Source organism: Labeo rohita, chromosome 24, assembly GCF_022985175.1.
Source record: "Labeo rohita strain BAU-BD-2019 chromosome 24, IGBB_LRoh.1.0, whole genome shotgun sequence".
NCBI classification, from domain to species: Eukaryota; Metazoa; Chordata; class Actinopteri; order Cypriniformes; family Cyprinidae; genus Labeo; species Labeo rohita.
This window is the reverse complement of record NC_066892.1, coordinates 6,229,507-6,252,696: the sequence shown is the minus strand read 5'-3', so window position 1 is coordinate 6,252,696 and position 23,190 is coordinate 6,229,507. Positions and strand designations below refer to the sequence as shown.

The 23,190-nt window shown below is 31.2% G+C and overlaps 2 protein-coding genes across 6 annotated transcripts in view; one reads left to right on the top strand and one right to left on the bottom strand.

Moving 5' to 3' along the window:
- yme1l1a (YME1-like 1a) overlaps window positions 1-23,190 on the top strand; it is a 416,634-nt gene that overhangs the window by 169,099 nt on the left and 224,345 nt on the right. The gene's annotated exons all lie outside the window — the stretch shown is intronic.
- The window catches only part of LOC127155844 (RNA-binding Raly-like protein), a 176,098-nt gene that overhangs the window by 71,232 nt on the left and 81,676 nt on the right, over window positions 1-23,190 (bottom strand). For 4 of the 5 annotated variants that reach the window (XM_051098378.1, XM_051098375.1, XM_051098374.1 and 1 more), the window contains exon 2: window positions 8,863-9,125. In XM_051098378.1, coding sequence (XP_050954335.1) covers window positions 8,863-9,118 — 256 coding nt within the window. In that variant the 5' untranslated portion in view covers window positions 9,119-9,125. Of the gene's footprint in view, window positions 1-8,862; window positions 9,143-23,190 lie in introns of those variants that run through there. The other variant, XM_051098373.1, reaches the window with a different exon arrangement.

Sequence of the window (23,190 nt, the reverse complement as noted above, 5' to 3'; positions counted from 1 at the left end):
AAATGTCATATTTACTGAGTAATCCACTATTTTGTAATGGGTGCTCAAAACGACAATTTTCACTTGAGATTGCAAAACTGCAAAATTACAGGAGTAAAAATAAATAAATAAATAACTGTAATAATAGGAAAAATGAAAAAATAAAAAAAAAAAAAAAACAGTAAAACAAAACAGTTTTTTCCTTTATATGCTCTATTCTGTATTTATTTGTACATTTTTTATTCTTTTTTAAACTTCTATTGACATATTCTTTCATTTATTTTTTATATTTAATTAATTAATTAATTAATTAATTAATTGTTTAAATGTAATTATTTATTATTTATTTTTTAGATTTATTTATTTTTAAATGCATTTATTTCCAAATTTATTTATTCTTTTTTTTTTCTTTTTTACTTTTTACTTAATATATGTGCCTTTCCATGTCAAATCAACCAAATTTCATAAACATTTTCAGCTAAATATTTAGATTTTTACATTCGTTAATATGTTTTCTGAAGAAAGACAGACATAAAACAGTGAAAAAAGCAAAAATATATGTTATATTTATTGAGTAATCCATTATTTTATAGAAGGGGCTCAAAATGACAATTTTCACTTGAGATTGCAAAACTGCAAAAACACAGGGGTAAATAAATAAATAAATAATAGGAAAATAAATAAAGACATAAATGACTTAATGTTAAATAAATTACTTAATTAAAATAAATGTAGTTCATTTGTAATAAAATTTGTTTGTAATATTTTTTTCCTTTATGCACTAGTATTTTCTGTATTTATTTTAACATTTTTAAATTCTTTTTTAAAACTTTTATTTACATATTTTTTTTTCATTTATTTTTAATATTTATTTATATATTATTTTAAATATTTAATAGTTACTTCAATATTTAATATTTATATGTATATATATGTGACCCTGCACCACAAAACCAGTCTTAAGTCACTGGGGTTTATTTGTAGCAATAGCCAAAAATACACTGTATGGGTCAAAATTATTGATTTTTATTTATTGGCAAAAATCATTAGGAAATTAAGTAAAGATCATGTTCCATTAAGATATTTTGTAAAATTCCTATTGTAAATGTATGAAAACTTAATTTTTGATGAGTAATATAAATTGTTAAGAACATTTTTAAAAAACTTTAAAGGCAATTTTCTCAATATTTTGATTTTTTTGCACCCTCAGATTCCTGATTTTTAAATAATTGTATCTCGGACAAATATTGTCCTATCCTAACAAACTATACATCAATAAAAAGCTTATTTATTCAGCTTTAATATGATGTATAAATCTCAATTTATTTTAATTTTGTGATCCATGGTCACGTGTGCGTGTGTGTGTGTGTGGCTTTCCGTGTCAAATCAACCAAATTTCACAAACTTTCTTGGCTAATTTTTTATTTATTTTTTTTAATGTTAATATGTTTTCTAAAGACAGACAAACATAACTAGTTAAGAAAGCCAAAATATTAAATGTCATATTTACTGAGTAATCCACTATTTTGTAGAGGGGGCTCAAAACGACAATTTTCAATTGCGATTGCAAAATTGCAAAATTACAGGGGTAAAAATGACAAGAAAAATGGCAGCAGTATTATTTTTTTATTTTTACACAGAGATGGTAGGTCTATTAGTCCAATTTTAGCAATCTTTTTTGAATTATATGCCAGTGGTGACATTTTAAAAATGGGAAAAGGCACTTTTCGAATCCCCCCCCCCCAAAGGTTGCATGGCAGTAACTCAAGAAGTATTAAAGGCATCTTAATATCCTTTTAGATGTTGGTTCTTAACAAAAATCTCTATTGCTATTTTTATTTTCAAGGCCCTGCGTGGTTCATTTCCATGAGTAAAATGTTAAACTGTACACATTTGCATACAGCGGATACTTTGTTTGAAGAACAAATAAAGTTAAAACTACAAAGACAGCTCCACGTCTCAATTTTTGTACCTACAATACAAAAAAATATGAACAAAATAAAATACTGTAAGACACAATACAGAACACAGACGTACACAACAATTCAATCACTGTCTGGTTTTCATAAAAAATGACAATCCAAAGGCTTTTGTCCTAAACAGAATGCCAAAGATCTTTGGAGCCCAGTGCACTGTAAAGAAATATGTCTGTGTGTTTATACCTGTGTATATCCGTGCTGCTTATCAGTACGAAGTGCTGGCTAACATTAATATGTAACATCCTGCAAGGCTCTCTCTCTCTGATGTAGTTGTGCCTCCAAAAGGAGAGTGAGTCGCGTGTTATCGCAGCCGAGCAGAGTGATGCTATCTGCAGCGTTCGACTAGTTTCCATTAGGGAATTACCAGGTCAGGTTTTTGGGGTGGGAGGGTGGGGGCTGCAGTGCAGACCTGCGGTAATGAAGGAATTCGCCTTCCTTGTTCGGCCAGAGGAGTATATCAGCATTTCTACATTACTCCACACGCTGGGCCTGCACTACGAGGAGATTAGGAAAGAGACCGGGATCGTACATCAGCCTCTGTGTACCGCTGACACAACCGAGAGATAGACCCGAGAAGAATCGCAGCAAAGAGCCTTTCAAAACAAGAGACACCTTGCATAGAAACGAGACTGTAGTCTCTGGGTTTGCGCTGGCACGGATTAAATCCAACTGTATCAGAAGGCAAATCACATGAGCTTCACTGTCGGCACTCCTATTGGTAGTCAACGAATCACATTGATGCTCATTTGCATAAGACTTTATGGAGAACTGGCAACAAGCCTGGATGTTGAAAATGCATAAATTCTGCCTTCTATTTAATTCCGTTGAACTCCAGTAAGCTGTATTTGAGTGAAATACAGACCATGTGTAAGAAATAATACTGTAGGTGTCACTTTTTACAAGAAAACTAATTCAATTCAACATGAAATGACATAAGTAAAATTGCTAAAATGGATAGAGAACAAAAGTGTAGGTTTGTCATTATTTAAAATATGAAAAAGGTCAAAAGTATCCTTAAAAAAAACGTTCCATGGTTTCCACAAAAATATCAAGCAGCACAACTGTTTTTAACACTGATAATAATAAGAAAAGTTTCTTGAGCAGCATTTCAGCATTTTAGAATGATTTCTGAAGGATCATGTGACTCTGAAAACAGGAGTAATGATGAAAATGCTGACAATTCGGCATTGCATCAGAGAAATTAATTACATTTTAAAACATATTTAAATAGCAAACAGCTGTTTTAAATTCTAAAAATATTTCACAATTTTACTGTATTTTATATATAATGTTTTTTTTTTATGAATCTTTCCGATCGCCTTTCCTAATAACGTGCTAGTTAGCAAGTTTAGCGGCTAAACGCGGCTAAATTAAACAGGCTCATCACTCCACAGAGAGAAGAGAGGGGGCGGGTCGAGCAGAGCTCATTAACATTTAAAGCAGCCTTGACCAGAACAGGATGATTTTTGCAGAGCTGATTTTGGCAAGGTAAAAAGGGTGTTGTTTTACACAACCATTGAGAATTTTTAACCAAAGTATATTATAGACTTTTCATTAAGACCCTAAAGAATCATATCAACTTGTGGAAAATGGACATCCGATGACCCCTTTAAAGCCAAGTATGAAATTCAATCACTAATAATATGACTTATTGGCTAATCACTTTTGACCAATAAGTGGCGCTATTATCAAATCGATGTGTTGTGTTCTGTGTGTGGTGTCAATAGCACACACAAAGTGTCAATATGTTAAAGCTTTGCAGAGATACAGCCTCACATCCATTTCTGCTTGCTCTTCGTTGAATTCGTTCATGCGTTATTTGAGAACTGTTTGACTAATCAACTTGAATTCCATAGCATGACCTGAGAAAATTTTGGTAAAAATCAGACAAACCTTCTAAGACGAGTTCTAAAAAATATGTTTTTCGAACTATTAAAAAAAGCTAAAAAACCCGACCTTTTGAATTTAAAATTTTGGTGACCAAGGATTCAGAGGAAAAAAAGAATATTCCTTCTAGACCTTATGGTTTAACATTTATTAGCATAAACGTGAGTGCAACTTTGGACAGTTGGTGGTGCTAGAGGGATTGGCTTTGAGACTCCAAATTTGCTGTGGTGATAGTTCAGATTGTCCTCTATCTGTGAGCCAAATTTCATGCAAGCGGTTCTATGGGCTTCCATAGACTAAAGAGCAGAAGAAACAGAAACGGAAGAAGAAAACTGATAATAGGAACTCACTGCATGCTTTAGATGGTCTGTTAAAACTGGGGCTCAGGAGAGGCGAGAGAGACACGGACTCTCACTGTAACTTTACCTGCTGGCGTCACTGTTGGACAATGTTTCTTTAGAAAAACAAGTAATATACATATTATATATATCAGTGGCGGCTACTGGTCTGTCAAATAGGGGAAGCTCATGACATCAACATCATAAAATTGTCTATTTATTTATTCACAAGAATGTGCCTTATTGTCATAAGTAAGTCACAATGCAAACAATCGTAAAAAAAAAAGCTTTAGTTTTATTATGCAAAATATGATGTATTTTTTCTTTTAGTCAGATGCTACTATATAGTATAAATATTTTGCACTTTAAATAAGGTTATTATGGAGATTTATTTATTTATTTATTTATAAAGTATTTTAATAGAAATATAAGGTTTCATTATGTTATGTTAAAATTTTTCAAGATTACTATATATATATATATTTATATTAATTTATAGTCATCCTCCATGTTAATATTTAATGTAGTAATCTATATATATATATTGATTACTACATTAAATATTAACATGAATGAATGAATGAACGATCTAAAAAAAATATTAAACTCTGTAAAAGTGAAACAAGGAATGTGGTGTATAATTGTGTGAAATGTATGATGAAAATCAAGCAATTTCGCCAAGCAAATATAAAGAAATAGGTTGCAGCAGTTTTTATTTCGACTAAACTTGAGAAATCCGGGATGGGACTGAGCGCGAATAGCTTCAGCGATTCCTTATAGTAAAAATCGCTGTCAGTCAAAAGGAGATGCAATCTTTCGACAGACCCTCCAATCATCACGCAGAAGCTCGGAGTCCAGGCCAGCCCACTCCTCATTTGCTCCTCATTCACCCCCAGAGACGCTGAGCGTCCGTGGGCGGGACATAATCGCAGCGTTTATCCAATGACCGTCTAGTTTCAAAGCACTGAAAAAAAACGTTCAAAGCAGCCGCATTGAAGTCAATGGACGCTGGGCTTCAACGGGGAAATGCACTGTGACGCTACGGGAATGTATGAGAAGAAAATCAAGTCAGCCGACCTGCTATATCTAACTGATTCTGAACGAACTCGTCTTTGAGATGAACGTTTTCTAACGCATTTTTGGTCAATAAAATGTTAATACAATAGTACATAATTTGACCATTAATTTTGTGACATTATAGGGGAAGCTGAGCTTCCCTTGCAGTCTTAAAGAAATCGCCACTGATATATATATATATATATATATATACACTACCGTTCAAAAGTTTGGGGTCAGTACATTTTTATTGTTTCTTTTTTTTTTTTTTTTTTTTTTTTTTTTTTAAGAAATTAATACTTTTATTCACCAAGGATGTATTAAGTTAATAATTAAAAGTTTATTAAAAGTTCATAATAAATAATTTACATTGTTATAAAATATTTATATTTTGAATAAACACTGTACTTTTTAAACTTGTTATTCATGAAAGAATCCTGAACAAAAAAAAAAAAAAAAAATCACAGGTTCCAAAAAATATTTGGCAGCACAACTGTTGATATTATCCAACATTGATCATTCTAATAATAAATCCGCATATTAGAATGATTTCTGAAGGATCATGTGACACTTAAGACTGGAGTAACAGCTGATAAAAATTCAGCTTTTCATCACAGGAATAAATTCTATTTTAAAGTGTTAAAATAAAAAACATTATTTTATATTGTAAAAACATTTTGCAATATTACTGTTTTTTTTTCTATATTTTTAATCAAATAAATGCAGCCTTGATGAGCATAAGAGACTTCTTTAAAGACTATTACAAGTCTTACTGACCCCAAACTTTTGAACGGTAGTGTATATATATATATATTATTTTATTTTATTTTTTTTTTTTTTTGTAATATTGGCATAGTTTTATTTTCATACTAAATGCCCCTGGTGCAAATAGTGATGACATTCAAATTGCCAAAAACAAAAGCAACATGTTTTTGCACTAAGAGGGTGAAACGTCTTGGCAAAATGGCAAGTAATTTTATATTTAGTTTAAATAGACACTGCCATCCATCAGAAACTGAATAAGATGGATTGATGTCAGCCAAGTTTGAATTTCTGTGTTAAAAAAGTAAACATTCCATTTTGATTACATGTTGACTTTAACATCTAATAAAAGCAGCCTCATTTAGCAGAAATCCCCAGTTGTGGTGCAGTTGCACATGTTTACAGTCTGACCTCCAGCTAAATTTTATCTTAGCAGTTCCTCTGTGGCCATTTCTAATGAGGGTCTCCTGGCTATATTTTGCATTATGTATAAAATGTTTTCCACATGCAAAAATGAAACCATGTAAAGCAGGTCAATGGTATAATGAGGATGGAGAGAAGTTTAAGTAACGTGTCAGGCTTCCTGTTTTAATAGCACCGCTCCCAGGAGGTTACAAATATGTGAGTGTTATAGCAGAATTTTATAGTCATTTGACAATGAAAGTCCACTGGCTATTGATTATACACACAATGCTGCACACGCTGTAATAGATCGACGTTAGACATGCTGCTTAAACGAGCTCAGAAATGAAACTAGGAGAAACAAATAACAAAATGGTGGTATTTTAAAGCATTCAGTCAAACGTGAAGTGTGTAATGGTGCCAACAAAACAAAAAGGCACAAATAATGATTTTGTTTCTCTCCCTGCTTGCCATTGGTTGGGAAAACAGACAGCCCCGCCCCCAACACTCACACCACTGGTTGAGCCAATTTGGCGGATTCTTGCTAATTGTCATCATGCAAGAAACTCTTATCTACTTTTTTATTTTTTATTATTCATTCAATCATTCAATCACATTAGTTATTTATTTATTTACTCATTCACAATAAATAAATAAATAAATAAATAAATAAATATGGCGTTTTTAAAAAAAATAAATAAATGAGGCATTTTTAAAGATCACACTTTTACTCATTTTCTCATTCATTCACAATTAATTCATTCATTAAATAAAAAAATAAATAAATGAGGCATTTTTAAAGATCACACTTTTACTCATTTTCTCATTCATTCACAATTAATTAATTAATTAATTAATTAATTAATTCATTCATTCATTCATTCATTCATTTTAGTTTTTCACACTAGAAAAAAAATAACCAAATAAATAAACAAATATATAAAAAATGATGGTGTTTTTAAAAACTATAAGATCAAATTCATTCATTCATTCATTCACTTCAGTCTTTCACAATAAATGAATGAATGAATGGAGACATTTTTAAAACAGCAAGATCACATTATTTTAATTTATTTATTTACTCATTTATTTACAATAAGTAAATAAATAAATGAGGCATTTTTAAAGATCATATTTTTATTCATTTTTTTAATTCATGAGATCATTTTCTCATTCATTCACAATAAATAAATTAATTCATTAATTAATCAATTAATTAACTAATTAATGTGGTGTTTTTAAAACATTTTTTATTTATTCATTCATTCAAGTTTTTCACAATAGAAAAAAAATAATAACCAAACAAATAAATATAAAAAAAATATATAAAAATGGTGTTTTTAAAAACTATAAGACTAAATTCATTCACTCATTCATTCATTCACTTACTTCAGTCTTTCACAATAAATGAATGAATTCATAAATAAATGAGGCATTTATTCACAATTAAATAAATAAATTAGATCTTGATGTTTTAAAAACACCACATTCATTAATTAATTCATTCATTAAATGAATAAATAAATAAATTAGGCATTTTTAAAGATCAAATGTATTAATTTTCTCATTCATTCACAATAAACAAATAAAAATAAATAAATAAATAAATAAAATATTGCTGTTTTAAAAACACCATATTCATTCATTCATTCATTCATTTCACTTTTTCACAATGGAAAAAAAAAATTATAACCAAACAAATAAATACATTAAAAAATGGTGGTGTGTTTAAAACTGTAAGATCAAATTCATTCATTCATTCACAATAAATAATAAAACAAACAAATAAATATCTCACCAAACACATAAAGATTGGAGAGAATAAGCCTCAAATAAAATTACACACTTTTTTTTAAAATTACACAAAATTTGTTGTTCCACTGACATTTCTTGTAAATATGTAGCTTTTAAAATCAGCAAGATCAAATAAATGTATTTACTTATTTCAGTCTTTCACAACAAACAAACAAGCACATAAATAACCAACCACCTAAACAGCCAACCAACCAAATATGATTTTCTGTGTTGAAAACACAAGGCCACACTGTTTATTTACACTTTCCAGGGAAATTAAGCTAGAAATGGTTTACTTCTAGCTGTCTCTGCACATTAAGCTTGGAGTGCATACATATTTTAGCATCAAAAAAATTTCACACTTCATCTTTAAATCTCTTGTTCCACTGTCATGTTCTCAAGTTTCTTTACAGTAAAAGCCCAAATAAAGGCAATGTCATTTTTACGCCAGCACAATGACATGTAGCACAACGCTCGTTTTTCCCACCGACTGTCAAAACACTGAAAAACACTTTGCATGTCCAAGAATCACAAAGCAAAATCAAACACACTCTGGATCCGCCTCAGGCAACGCGGGCCCCTGTGAACGTCTGTCAGTCCGGCAGTGCCGAGCAAAAAGAGCGGTTTTGTTGAGCACAGCTCTAGTAAAGCAGAAAGGAACTCACCCAGCGGCTGTCCTGCGATAATCCTGGCGTTCTCGCCTGCCACGGCCGCCCGTGCGTTCCTTTCACTCATGTATTGGACGAAAGCGTAACCCTTGTGCACCGAACAGCCCACGATCTTGCCGTACTTGGCGAAGATGACCTCGATGTCGGCCTTCTTCACGATGGCCGTGTTAAGGTTGCCGATAAAGACCCGTGAGTTGAGGGAGCGCGGGTCGTTCTTGTTAGTGACATTGCTGGTCTGACTCTTCCCGGTCATTCTTCTCCTGTAAAGCAGAGACATGATGGGACCGAGATCAACCACACATGTGACTGGTGTGTGTGTGTGTGTGTGTGTGTGTAGCACTTAAAGGCTGTGTCATTGTGAAATGATTGATTTACAGTTGAGGTCAAAAGTTTTCATACACCTTGCAGAATTTGCAAAATGTTAATTATTTTACCCAAATAAAAGGGATCATACAAAATTTTTTATTTAGTACTGACCTGGTTAAGATATTTCACATAAAAGACATTTATATGGTCCACAAGGGAAAATCATAGTTGAATTTATAAAAATGACCCTGTTCAAAAGTTTACATACGCTTGATTCTTAATACTGTGTTGTGACCTTAATGTTGATGCCATAAAAATCCTTCAGGTCTCACAAATTCTTTGTTTTTTTTAGATTTTTTTGTGTATTTGAACCCTTTCCAACAATGAGTGCATGAATTTGAGATTCATCTTTTCACTCATATGCAACTATTACAGAAGGTTTAAACGCTCACTGATGCTTCAGAAGGAAACACCATGCATTAAGAGCCGGGGGTGAAAACTTTTGGAATTTGAAGATCACGGTAAATTTGACTTATTTTGTCTTCTGGGAAACATGTAAGTATCTTCTGTAGCTTCTGAAGGGCAGTACTAAATGAAAAGAAAATATGATATTTAGGCAACATAAGAAAAATGTTCACATCTTCATCCTGTTCAAAAGTTTTCACCCCCAGGCTCTTAATGCATTGTGTTTCCCTCTGGAGCATCAGTGTGTGTTTGAACCTTCTGTAATAGTTGCATATGAGTCCCTCAGTTGTCCTCAGTGTGGAAAGATGGATCTCAAAAACATACAGTCATTGTTGGAAAGGGTTCAAATACACAAAAATGCTTAAAAGCCAAAGAATTTGTGGGACCTGAAGGAAAAAAAAAAAAAAAAAAAACCTGTGGATCATTCAGGTAACAACACAGTATTAAAGGAGAAGTCCACTTCCAGAACAAAGATTTACAGATAATTCACCAACCCCCTCGTCATCAAAGATGTTCATGTCTGTCTTTCTTCAGTTGTAAAGAAATTGAGGAAAACATTTCAGCATTTTTTTCATACAAATAATAGAATTTATATACTTTGTAATGTCAAACACTCGTCTTGTCTTACTCTGCCTGAACTGTTTTTTGGCTGGGATCATTTACAATCGGATTTGGGATCGTTTGAAGCCGCATTTAAACTGCATTTTGGAAGTTCAAACTCGGGGCACCATATCAGTCCATTATATGAAGAAAAATGCTGAAATGTTTTCCTCAAAAAACATAATTTCTTTACGACTGAAGAAAGAAAGACATGAACATCTTGAATGACAAGAGGGTGAGTACATTATCTATACATTTTTGTTCTGGAAGTGGACTTCTTTGAGAATCAAGTGTATGTAAACTTTTGAACAGGCATCATTTTTATAAATTCAACTACTGTTTTCTCTTGTGGACTATATGTAAACATCTTTTATGTGAAATATCTTATTCAGGTCAGTACTAAATAAAAAAATAACATGCATTTTGTATGATCCCTCTTATTTTGGTAAATTAATGAATGATTCTGCAAGGTGTATGTAAACTTTCCCTCTGATTTGAGTAAACATGAAATCAAAGTCAGACCTATTTAATAATACATAATAAACCTTTCTGGTTCTATTGTGAATGATTCATCAGTGCACATTATTGCAAAGATTTTGTAGTTTGTGTCCTTAAAAGGACGCTGTCAGCTCTTATTTTTCAACCGCTGCTCTCGAACTATCTCTGATATACACTAGAAACCACTTTCATGTTCCAATCACATCCAGGTTATAGAGCAAAATCAAGTACAGCTCAACATTTTATACTTTTGTAAACTCTGTTTCACTTTAAAAAACCAACCGCAAATTTTGGTTTATTTTTAGGAAAGTTTAAGACCAACAAAACCAATGAAGGTTAAAGGAACACTCCACTTTTTTGAAAATAGGCTCATTGTCCAACTCCACTAGAGTTAAACAGTTGAGTTTTACCGTTTTCAAATCCATTCAGCCGATCTCCGGGTCTGGCGGTAGCACTTTTAGCATAGCTTAGCATAGGTCATTGAATCTGATTAGACCTTTATCATCTCGCTCAAAAATTACTATATGTGATGGTGATATTTAAAACTTGACTCTTCTGTAGTTACATCGTGTACCAAGACTGACGGAAAATGAAAAGTGGTGATTTTCTAGGCTGATATGGCTAGGAACTATACTCTCATTCCGGTGTAATAATCAAGGAACTTTGCTGCCGTACCATGGGTGCAGCAGGTGTAATAATATTCGTCCTTCTTTGTACACGATGTAACTACAGAAGAGTCTGGTTTTAAATTGAAAATTTAAATTGAAACTCTTTGGTCATTTTTGAGCGAGATCTATGCTAAGCTATGCTAAAAGTGCTACCGCCAGACCCGGAGACCGGCTGAATGGATTCATAAACAGTAAAACTCAACTGTTTAACTCTAGGGGAGTTGGAAAATGAGCCTATTTTCAACAAAAGTGGAGTGTTCCTTTAAGGATCTCCCACTTGTCTCAATGATGTGTGGAGATCATGTGTGATGGAAAATGGAGATCTAGATGACAGAAACGGTTCATGATTTGGTGCAAAAAATGCAATAAACATTCCTCAACTGTTCAAAAGCGCAAATAAAATATGAGACCACTAGCCATAAAATTGCTTTCTCCAATGGAAAAGTAATTTCGTCAAAATATGCACAGATCAAGCATCATCTATGAACAAAAACAGTTTAAAAACAAATATGTTGGTGGATTTTGATGTGAGAGGACAACAGAAGATGGGCTTTTTTCCTGGAGGAAGCGTTATTATGGATTATTGACTCGTATTTTGACCAGAAGTGATGATTTAAAGTTAAAAACGTCTTAAGGATTGATTTGTTTCTTAGAAACACAGCTTTTTGCTTCACAAGATATTATTTGATAGGCTTGAGTGATGTGGATTACTTGTGATGTTTCTATCAGCTGTTTGGACACTCTGACGGCACCCATTCACATCCATTGGTGAGCAAGTGATGCTAAATTTCACCAAATCTGTTCCCATGAAGAAACAAACTCATCTACATCTTAGATAGCTTAAGGGTGAGTACATTTCCAGCAAATTTGTATTTTTAGGTGAACTACTCATGTGAAATATTAAATTTATTCACCAAAAAGTAGAAAAAACTTTCAACAAACTCTTTAAAAGCACTTGCAGTGCGTTCTACGTCCCTGACTCAACCTTCATATTTTACCATCATAAAGATTTCAGGATAAGACGCTGTATTGTTTCCTTATCATGATAAAAGAACAGCTATTGGTGCGATAACAATAATTAAACTGCTGTTTTACGGTACAGTATGTAGCCTACAGACTTATTCCTACTGATTCTCTGAAAAGATTGTGTCAGCGACAGCACTGGCTTTTTCAACATCCAGGCAGCCCAGCATACTCAACATGTGAGAATATGAGCGAGTGGCGGTGTGTGTACGTGAGAGATGCATGTGTTTATTTGTGTTTGTGTCTATAAATGTGCGAGAATATGAGCAATCTCGGAAAGCGCACTGGTGTGAAGGCGAGAAAGCGAGCAGCGAGCGTCTGAGAGAGAGTAAATGAAGGCCTCAGGTTTATGCAGTCTTCGTATTACTCAGTGAACACACAGTCAGTCAGTCTTCACATCAGAGAACAGCAGCGAGATCCTCCCATTGGGTGTCATCCAACTCCCCTTCCCGCACACACACACACAGACACACACATTCAAAGACAGTGACTGCTATTGTCTGAGACAGAGATGCATTATGTTCTGTCTCTCACGCTGTCAACGACCTACTCTCACAAGACAGCAAGAATGAACACGCAGCTCCGCGGAGACACTAGCGAGACAGTGTGTCTGAATAAAACGCGCTGACCGAATACGACACGTCGAGTCGCCTGAATATATACTTGGTGTTTGTTGAGCAGCAGGAGTGTTGAGTTTCACCAGGTTGTTCACACTGACAGTGATTGTAATCGCTGGAGGTCTGCAGGTCAATTTACTGTTTGTCACTAGTAGTACTATTTATGGACGCCATAATGTTATTGGTGGGGGGCATAACCGTAGCTTTCGGAAATCTGATTTATTGTTGGCAAAAACATACAGAAATGAACATTATGCAAGGAACGGTGTTTGCCACTAAATAAAAAAATAAAAAGGTCTCTGCAACTTTTATATCTCACAATTCTGACTTTTTTCTCACAATTGCGAGTTCACATCTCAAATTTCATGATATAAATTTGCAATTTAGACTTTTTTCTTAGAATTGCATGATGTAAACTCAAATTCAATTCTGACTTTGTAACTTGAAATTGTGAGTTTCTATCATGTAATTCTTTCTGACTTCATAACTTGCAATTGCAAGTTTACATCTCAATTCGTACGTGGCAAATATGTACAAATTGGTACAACTTCATTTGTATTTGTCTAGACCCCAGTATGGGTAGGTCATTCGTAGGAATTCATACAAATTGGGAAACTTGTAAAATTTGTATGATTTAGCAAAAATCATACAAATTCACATGAATTTGTATGAATTAGCCACTTTGTAAAATATGAACAAATTGCCATGAGATTAGGTTGCAGATTTTTTTTTGTGAATTAGTGAATTAAATATATATTTATTCTTATTAAAGTTATAAAACTGATTTAATCAAGAGCAGTGATTTGATTAACATGAATGACAGACAGCAGGAATATCTGACTGCTGTCACTTTAAGAGCTGCCGAATCCAATATACTGTTACATGTGTTTTGTTTTTTTTTCCTGTCGATAAAAGGAGAACTCCACTTCCAGAACAACAATTCACAAATAATTTACTCATCCCCTTGTCATCCAAGACGTTTATGATCTTTCTGTCTTCAGTCGTGAAGAAACTACGTTTTTTAAGGAAAGCATTGCAAGATTTTTCTCCATATAATGGACTTCATTGGTGCCCCGATTTTGAACTTTCAAAATGTAGTTTAAATGCAGCTTCCAAGGGCTCTAAACGATCCCAGCCAGGGAAGAAGGGTCTTATCTAGCGAAACTATCTTTTTCAGAAAATAAAAATTTGTATACTTTTTAAGCACAAAGGCTTGTGTAGCACAGGCTCTGGGATGCGCATTCACGTACTACTGAATCAAGTCAAAAGGTCACGTGGAATGTAGGCGGAACCACAGACCCAGTGTTTACAAAGTGAACACGCAAAGACTAAGAAAGTGCAAGTAAGTCAAACGCTGTTTGCAAACAAAAAGGTGCAACGATGTCGGACGATTTTGAAGTTGTAGGAGAAAATAACATGGAGTTTTTCAACATACTCTACCTTTTTGAGCAGGAGTACACAGGCGATAAATTTGTGGTGATTCGAAGACGTGATTCGTAGTAGTGATGGGAAGTTCAGATCATTTTACCGACTCGGACCTTTGAGTCTCGTTCAGCAAAAAGAACAAATCTTTTTTCAAATCATTTCGTTCATTTTAGCAAAACCAGCATCACGTGACAGCCCCATAAGATGAACGAACGATTTGAAAAACCCAAAGACTCGAAACAGGTGAACTAATTCCAGTACAGAACCTAATAGGATGTTGCGCATGCGCAATCACTCCCCGAGACAACTCGTTCTTCCCGAGTCACATTAAAGACTTGTTCAAAATGAACGACCCGTGGACGTACATCCCAGAGCCTGTGCTACACGAGCTTTCGTGCTTAAAAAGTATAGAAATTTTTATTTTTCGAAAACAATGACCGATCGTTTTGCTAGATAAGACCCTTCTTACTCGGCTGGGATCGTTTAGAGCCTTTTAAAGCTGCATCCAAACTACATTTTAGAAGTTCAAAATCGGGGCACCAGTAAAGTCCATTATATGCAGAAAAATCCTGAAATGTTTTCCTCAAAAACCATAAATTCTTTATGACTGAAGACAGAAAGACATGAACATCTTGGACGACAAGGGGGTGAGTAAATTAATTGTAAACTCTTGCTCTGGAAGTGGAGTTCTCCTTTAAGACCTAAATTACTGTGCTTATGAGGATACTTGCAAAGTCGGGCATTTTGACACATACAACTGTAAGTCTGTAACCGTTTAAGGCCTATAAAGCAGCAAAAATAACTGTAAAATAAGCTAAATGAGTTCTCTTTCACTGCTGATTGCATTTCAGCTGCCTAAAATCACAGCAATGCTTAAAAATTCCTGATAACCATTTTAATGCATAACTGATATTAAAGGAAATATTGAACGTAGTAACCCAGAAATCAAGTTCAACATACACTGTTGATTTGCTTTTATGTTCATTGTGAGACAGGAAAACTCAGAAAAATCGTGTCACATCAAGGTTGTATCTGATCACCAACCGACACTAGTATTTTGTGTCGCCGTCTTCAAACGGCTGTTAGAATTTAAAGCTCTCTAATGTCACTGAGAAATGAAGATTAGATTTATTTATCTTGGGGACCAAATGCTTGAATAATGGATCCAATACTCTGTAAATAGGATTAGTTGCCAAGGTTACCTGCATTCTGGGAACGCTGCTGGCTGAAGGCTCACACATTCAAACACGCGCCGACACGCTCGCAGACACACTCGCGCTCTCGTGTGTGCAGTCATTCATGGAGACAGAAATTGGAATAGTGAAATATGCCCTCTTGTAATTTCCCAAGCCACAGTGTGGCCACAGTATCATGCTATAAAAACAGCAAAAAGAAGTCTTCAAGACAGGGATCATTTCGGTGAACAGACCCGCATAGTCTATGCAGTACATTCATCTTTTTCTAGCGCTCGCTTCAACTTCATTTCTTTCACTTCTGCCCATAGAAGGTATATACACTGTACAGCATAACTCAACTTCAGGGTCTCAACCTTAGGGTTATGAATCGTGACCCCATGTGGGTTTTGGTCACCAAAACAACAATTTCATCTCACTTCTAATATTTATTCTGAAAAAAAGACCTCAGTCATCTCACATGTGAGTTTCAGAGCATGTCTCAAAGGTTTGTAGACACCAAAGTCTGCAGTCAAAAGTCTGAATTTCGCTACTGTTCAAAAGTTTGGGGATTGTAAGATTTTTAAATGTTTTTGTAAAAACTGAAATATTTTTACTATTTGAAATAACTGTTTTCTATTTGAATATATTTTAAAATGTAATTTATTTCATTGATGTTTTCATTTATTTAATTCTAATATACTGATTTGCAGCTCAAGATACATTTCTTATTGTTATCAACATTGAAAACAGTTGTGCTGTTGAATGTTTTTGGTTTTTTTTCAGGATTCCTTGATGGATTGAAAAGAAGAGCAATTTAAAAAGAAGAACAGCAAAAAAGACAATTATTTGAAATGTATAGCTGTATAAAAATGATTAGTTTTAATATATCCCTTTTAAATATAATATAGTATTTTATTTTAAATAAATAAATAAATACATAAAGTCTAACCAACCCCAAACTAACCCTTACAAGTTGTAAATGTCAATGTGTGATTGAATTGTTTTAATAATAATAATAATAATAATGCACATTTTTCTTTAAATAAATAAGTAAATATAACAGGCTATAACATTTTATAACATTATTATTAACATTTTATAATTTTTTTATTTTTAATGATAAAGTCTTTCCAGGTGGTGTGAGTTTTTTATTTTAAATTAAATTACTTTTTTTTTTATAATCCAATTTTAAAATAACAATGTTTTAAATAATTTAAGCTATTATTAAATTGGTTTATTTACAATATTTAAAACATCAAAACAACAACAACAACAACAATAATAATAGTTTGTAAATAAATAAATATTCAGTGCAGGTGGTCCATGGTAGGATTTTTTTTTAAATAAAATCAATAAATAATTTTTAAATACAATTTAGTTTTATGGAATCAAATTTAAAACAAAACAAAACAAAACAAACAAACAAAAAAAAAACAGCAATAATAATAATTCTTATTTATTAATAAATAAATAAATAAAATTTTATAACATTATTATTTTTTATTGATAATAATTATTTCTGGGTGGTGTCAGCATTTTTGGGGGGGGGTTATTAAATAACTTTTTTTACATTCCAATTTTAAAATAACAATGCAATGCAAATAATTAAAACTAATATTAAATTGGTTTATTTACAATATTTAAAACATCAAAACAACAACAACAACAACAATAATAATAATAATAATAATAGTTTGTAAATAAATATTCAGTGCAGGTGGTCAATGGTAGGATTTTTTTATAAAATCAATAAATAATCATTTTTAAATACATTTTTTTGTTTTATGGAATCAAATTTAAAACAAAACAAACAAACAACAGCAATAATAATAATAAGAATAAGAATAAGAATTCTTATTTATGAATAAATAAATAAATAACATTTTATAACACTATTATTTTTTATTTATAATAATAAATAAGTATTTCCAGGTAGTGTCAGCATTTTTTATTTATTTATTTTTTGGTTATTAAAATACTCTTTTTTTTTATATTCCAATTTCAAAATAACAATGCTTTAAGTAATTTAAACTTATTACATTTGTAAATTTACAATATTTAAAATAATAATAATAATGATAATAATAATAATAATAATAATAATACTTTGTAAATAAATAAAATAAAATCAATAAATAATTTTTTAATAAAATGTAGTTTTATGGAACAACAAAAACAAAACAAAAAAAACAACAACGTACATTTTCTATAAATAAACAAATAAATAAATCTTTCTTGGAGTCAGTGCAGGTGAGATCAAATGAGATTTGATGAGCTACAGATGACGGTATGATTTTCAGAAAATAGCGATTAAAATTTCCAGCTTTTCCTCACTCAAAGCTACTGCACAACTTCAGAAAACTTGGAATATAGGACACAACTCAGTCGGGACACTTTTATGGCACTTTCATGGTGCTTTTTTTAAAGCTTGATGAGTTCCCATCACTTTTTTTCATTGTGTGGAGAACTAAGCTATATATTTACTTTGCTGCTCCATGAAGGACAGAGTCATACAGGTTCGGAAGGACACGAGGGCAAGGAAATGATTTTCGCCTGAACTATTTCTCGAGGTCTCCTGTGCTGTGAAACCCTTGAGCAACACCATTCTCTTTTGGGTACAGCGCTCCTGGGGGTTTCACGGACGATAAACTGTGTCCAAATCCGAAAAAGCAGTTTGACAGAGAACAAGCGCTGTAATAAACAATAGCAAACATACAACCTCTGTAGCGCCTGTCCCCTTAAGAACATTCCTGTGACTGATGTCCAGGCCCAATTACAGTGCCGTGAGGTTAGCGCTTTTACACCACCTCCATCTTACAGAAGGACAGAGGCCTCCTCTCCCTCCCTCCTCGTCCTCCGGTCGGCAAATCAGCAGCCTGTTATTTAGAGGCTCTGCACTGGCACCCGTATTGATGATACTGGACAGGGAGGCGAGAACATTCGCAAATCAGCAAAGATGTGTTAAATTGCCCCTCTTATCAAATAAATCTCTTGTGCGGCGCGTTTGTAGAAGATCGTCCAGCATCTGTCAGCTGATCTCTCGCTGGCCCGTGTTTTACGGCAGCTGGTTGCGGGATTCTCAATTGTCCGCACGTTATTCTCGTTTCGTGGCGGATCTGATCACACATCTGCACAAAACGAATGGAGGCTAAAGGGTGAATTCACTAAACCCCTTATTTACTACCTTATTCACTAACCACATGCAATCCAGAGGAGCCGGTCACCATCTGCGCCGTGCTGTGCTGGTTAAATTCAACATATTTAGTGCATGGAAATAAAATCCTGGATTTTACCATCAAGATGCTGTTGGTTTCAGGTATTAGATGAATAAATCAACTTTTTACATTATATATTAAAACACTCTTGAATGTTTTAAGCTTCACGCAGCACATGCTGAAAAATACATCACAACATTTTGTTAAAGATGCTCTTTTTCAAACAGAAAAAAATCATGATGGTCATGTGTTAATAAATAAAAATTAAAAAAAAACATTTTTAATAATAAATAAAGTCTTTGCAGATGGTGTGAGGTTGGCTTTTTGCATTATTATTATTATTATTATTATTATTATTTGTATATTAAATAATTTTTTTGTACTCAAAATTAAAATAACAACATTTTAAATATTTTAAATAATTAGTACATTTGTTTATTTACAATATGTAAAATAACAATAATCATTTGTAAACAAACAAACAAACAAACAAATAAGTAAAAAACACTGTTTATAATAAATAGTCTTTGCAGATGGTGAGGTTATTTTTTTTTTTTTTTTGTATTTCAATTTAAAATTATATTTTAAATAAAAAATAAATAAAAAAACCTAATCTTTGCGAATGTTGTGAAGTTATATAGGTTATTAAATTACTTTTTTTTTGTATTCCAATTAAAAATAATATTTTAAATATTTTAATTAGTACATTTATTTACAATATGTAAAATAATGATATATTAATAATAATAGTTTGTCAATAAATAAATAAATCAAATTTTAATAATACACAGCAGGTCTTTGCAGATGGTGTGAGGTTGGATTTTTTGTTGTTTGTTATTAAATTACTTTTTTGTATTACAATTTAAAATAATAAAATAAAATATTTTATGTGTGGTAAGTAAGTAATACTTTTAATTATTACAATATGTAAAATAATACTCTTAATTTGTAAATAAATAAATACTTATTTTAATAATAATTGCAGATGGTTGGATTTTTTTGTTGTTTTAAATATTTTAAATAATTAATACTTATTTACTTACAATATTTAGAATTACAGTATTATTATATATATAAAATAATAGTACTATTATCAACAACAATAGTTTGTAAATAAATAAATCTTGGAGTCAGTGCAGGTGGTTCATTGTTGGATTGTTTATAAAATCAATAAATACTTTTTGAATAAAAGTTTTTTTTTAATGGAATAAAATTTATACCAAAAACAATAAAACAACAACAAAAACAGCAATAATAATAATAATAATAATAATAATAATATTTTTTAAATAAATAAATAAATAAATTCTTGGAATCAGATTGTTTTTTTTTAAATGAACAATTTTTAAATAAAATATTGCTTTATGGAATCCAATTTTAAAAACAAAAACAGCAATAATAATAATAATAATAATATATATATTTTTTTAATTTAAATAAATAAATAAATTAATTAATTAATTAATTAATTAATTAATTAATTTGGGAGTCAGTGCAGGTGGTTCATTGTTGTATTTTTTTTTTTTTATAAAATCAATAAATAACCATTTTTAAATAGTTTTTAAAGTTTTTCCAATTTTACAAAGGTTTTTAATGGAATCAAATTTAAACCAAAAACAACCAAACAACAACAAAAACAGCAATAATAGTAATAATAACAATAACAATAATTCTTTAAATAAATAAACAAACTAATTCTCTGAGTCAGCACAGGTGGTTCATGTCTGGATAAAAGCAACAAATAATAGTTTTGTTTTATGGAATCAAATTTAAAACATTATTATTACTATTATAAAAACAAACCATTTTTGTTTATTTATTTATTTATTTATTTTTATTGTATTAAAAATGAAGCACCTTTTAATATAATTTGGTCTGGATTTGAACACAAGCTCCCTTGAATTCTGCCCAAAAAACACTTTCTTCCAGAAAAGCACTCTTAAAAAGTAATTTTGTTCCCCTTATCTCGCCAAGAGCACCAGGTGAGCCAAAACTGGCACTGCTGCCCCCTCAAAAAAGATAGGGGTGTGTGTGTTGCTATATAAACTGCACACTGCTGGAGCCCTTTACGGTACAGTAGAGTAACAGCACGTCTGGATCTGAGCGCAGGCAGCTCATGAACCACAAAAGACAAGGATTTAAGTTTAAAAAACTCCACGCTCCGTGAGCTCATTAAGAGTCTCAGAATCCCCTCCAATTGACATCCTGTGCGATTTCCAACTCAGTGAACGTGTGTGTGGCTCTGCCGAGACCCTGCCGTGCAACACTAGAGCACTGAGGCGGCAATCAGCCTGAAAAGCCCCTCAATCACACGCAGAGCAGACAGGAGAGACACTCCTACACCTCGTGTGATAGTCCAACACACCAAATGCACAGCGAGCACAGCCACGGGGTTAAAACCATGTGACTGTTACCCAAACACCCCGGGTGCTTTCTCAAACTTCCTGGCTTTTGAGTCACGATCACGTTCTGCCAGGAATACCCATAATGCCGCTGGGTAGAGAGTGAGACGTGCGTGTTTGGAAATTCAGGCATCACTGTGTGAATGATACGTGCTGTCTTGACACAACACAAGCAAGACAAAGCTCGTGAATATTAATTAGGTTATGCTCAAACATTTCAATATGATATTTTACTGCTTTTATAAAGAATCTATGGGATGTACTGAGACAGAGAGCTGGTTTGCAGTTTTGAATGGACTATTCATTTAAAAGTAATAATAATAATAACAACAATAAATCTTTCTGATATGTATATGTACACATATATGTCATGTTTTATTAAACACAGCTCATGATCATCATACATTTTTGTTGAATGGAGAACAGCAGTTTTGAAAATTATTAATAATAATAATAATAAACATTTTAATAATAACAATATTAGGAATATATGAATAAAATTAATATATCATGAATATATAATTTTCATAAATATAAAATAGTAAGAATAATTTTAATGAATGAATAATAAATAAGCAAATAAATAAATAACTGCATATTTGTTGAATGGAGAACAGCAGTTTTGATAATATTAATAAACAACAACAACAATAATAATAACAATAATGATAATAATAACAATAAATATTTTAATAACACCTATATTAAAAATACATAAATAATTAATTCACTGACTAAATGAATAAATAATAAATAACCAAATAAATAATAAAATAAAATAAAATATTTTAATAACAACTATATTAAGAATATTTTAATAAAAATACTAAGAATAATTATAATATACTGATTAAATAACTAAATACAACTACATAAGCAACTAACTCACTAACTAATTAAATAAATAATAAATAACCAAATAAACAAATAACTGCATTTCTGCTGAATAAAGTACAACAGTTGTAAAAATAAGTAAATAATAATAATAATAATAATAATAACAACAACAACAAACATTTTAATAATAATAATAATAATAATAATGCATTAATAAAATATTAAGAATAATTATAATATACTGAATAAATAACTAAATACAACTAAATAAGTAACTAATTAATTCACTAACTAAATGAATAAATAATAAATAACCAAATAAATAAATAAGTGCATTTTTGTTGAATGGAGAACAGCAGTTTAAAATAAAATAAAATAAAATAAAATAAAATAAAATAAAAATAAAATAAAATAAAATAAAATAAATATTTTAATAACAACTATATGAAGAATATTTTAATGAAAATACTAAGAATAGTTATAATATACTGATTGAATAATTCAATACAATTAAATAAGCAACTAACTCACTACCTAATTAAATAAATAATAAATAACCAAATAAAAAAATAACTGCATTTCTGCTGAATAAAGTACAGCAGTTTTAAAAGTAAATAATAATAATAATAATAAACATTTTAATAATAATAAGATATGAATATATTAAGAATAATTATAATATATTGAATAAATAACTAAATAAAACTAAATAAGTAACTAATTAATTCACAAATGAATAAATAATAAATAACCAAATAAATAAATAAATGCATTTTTGTTGAAAGAAGAACAGCAGTTTAAAATAAAATAAAATAAAATAAAATAACAATAAAATAATAACTTTAATAATAAATAATTGTATTTATACTAACTAATTTAATAAATAACCAAATAAATAAATAAATAAATAAATAAATAAATAAATAAAGTGTGCTTATTTATTGTTGAATGGGGAATAGCAGTTTTGAAAAAAAATAATATTAATAGCAATAATAATAATAAACATTTTAATAATAATTATAATATATTGAAATATATTACTAAATACAGAATAAGAAACCAACTAACTCACTAACTGAATGAATAATAAAAAA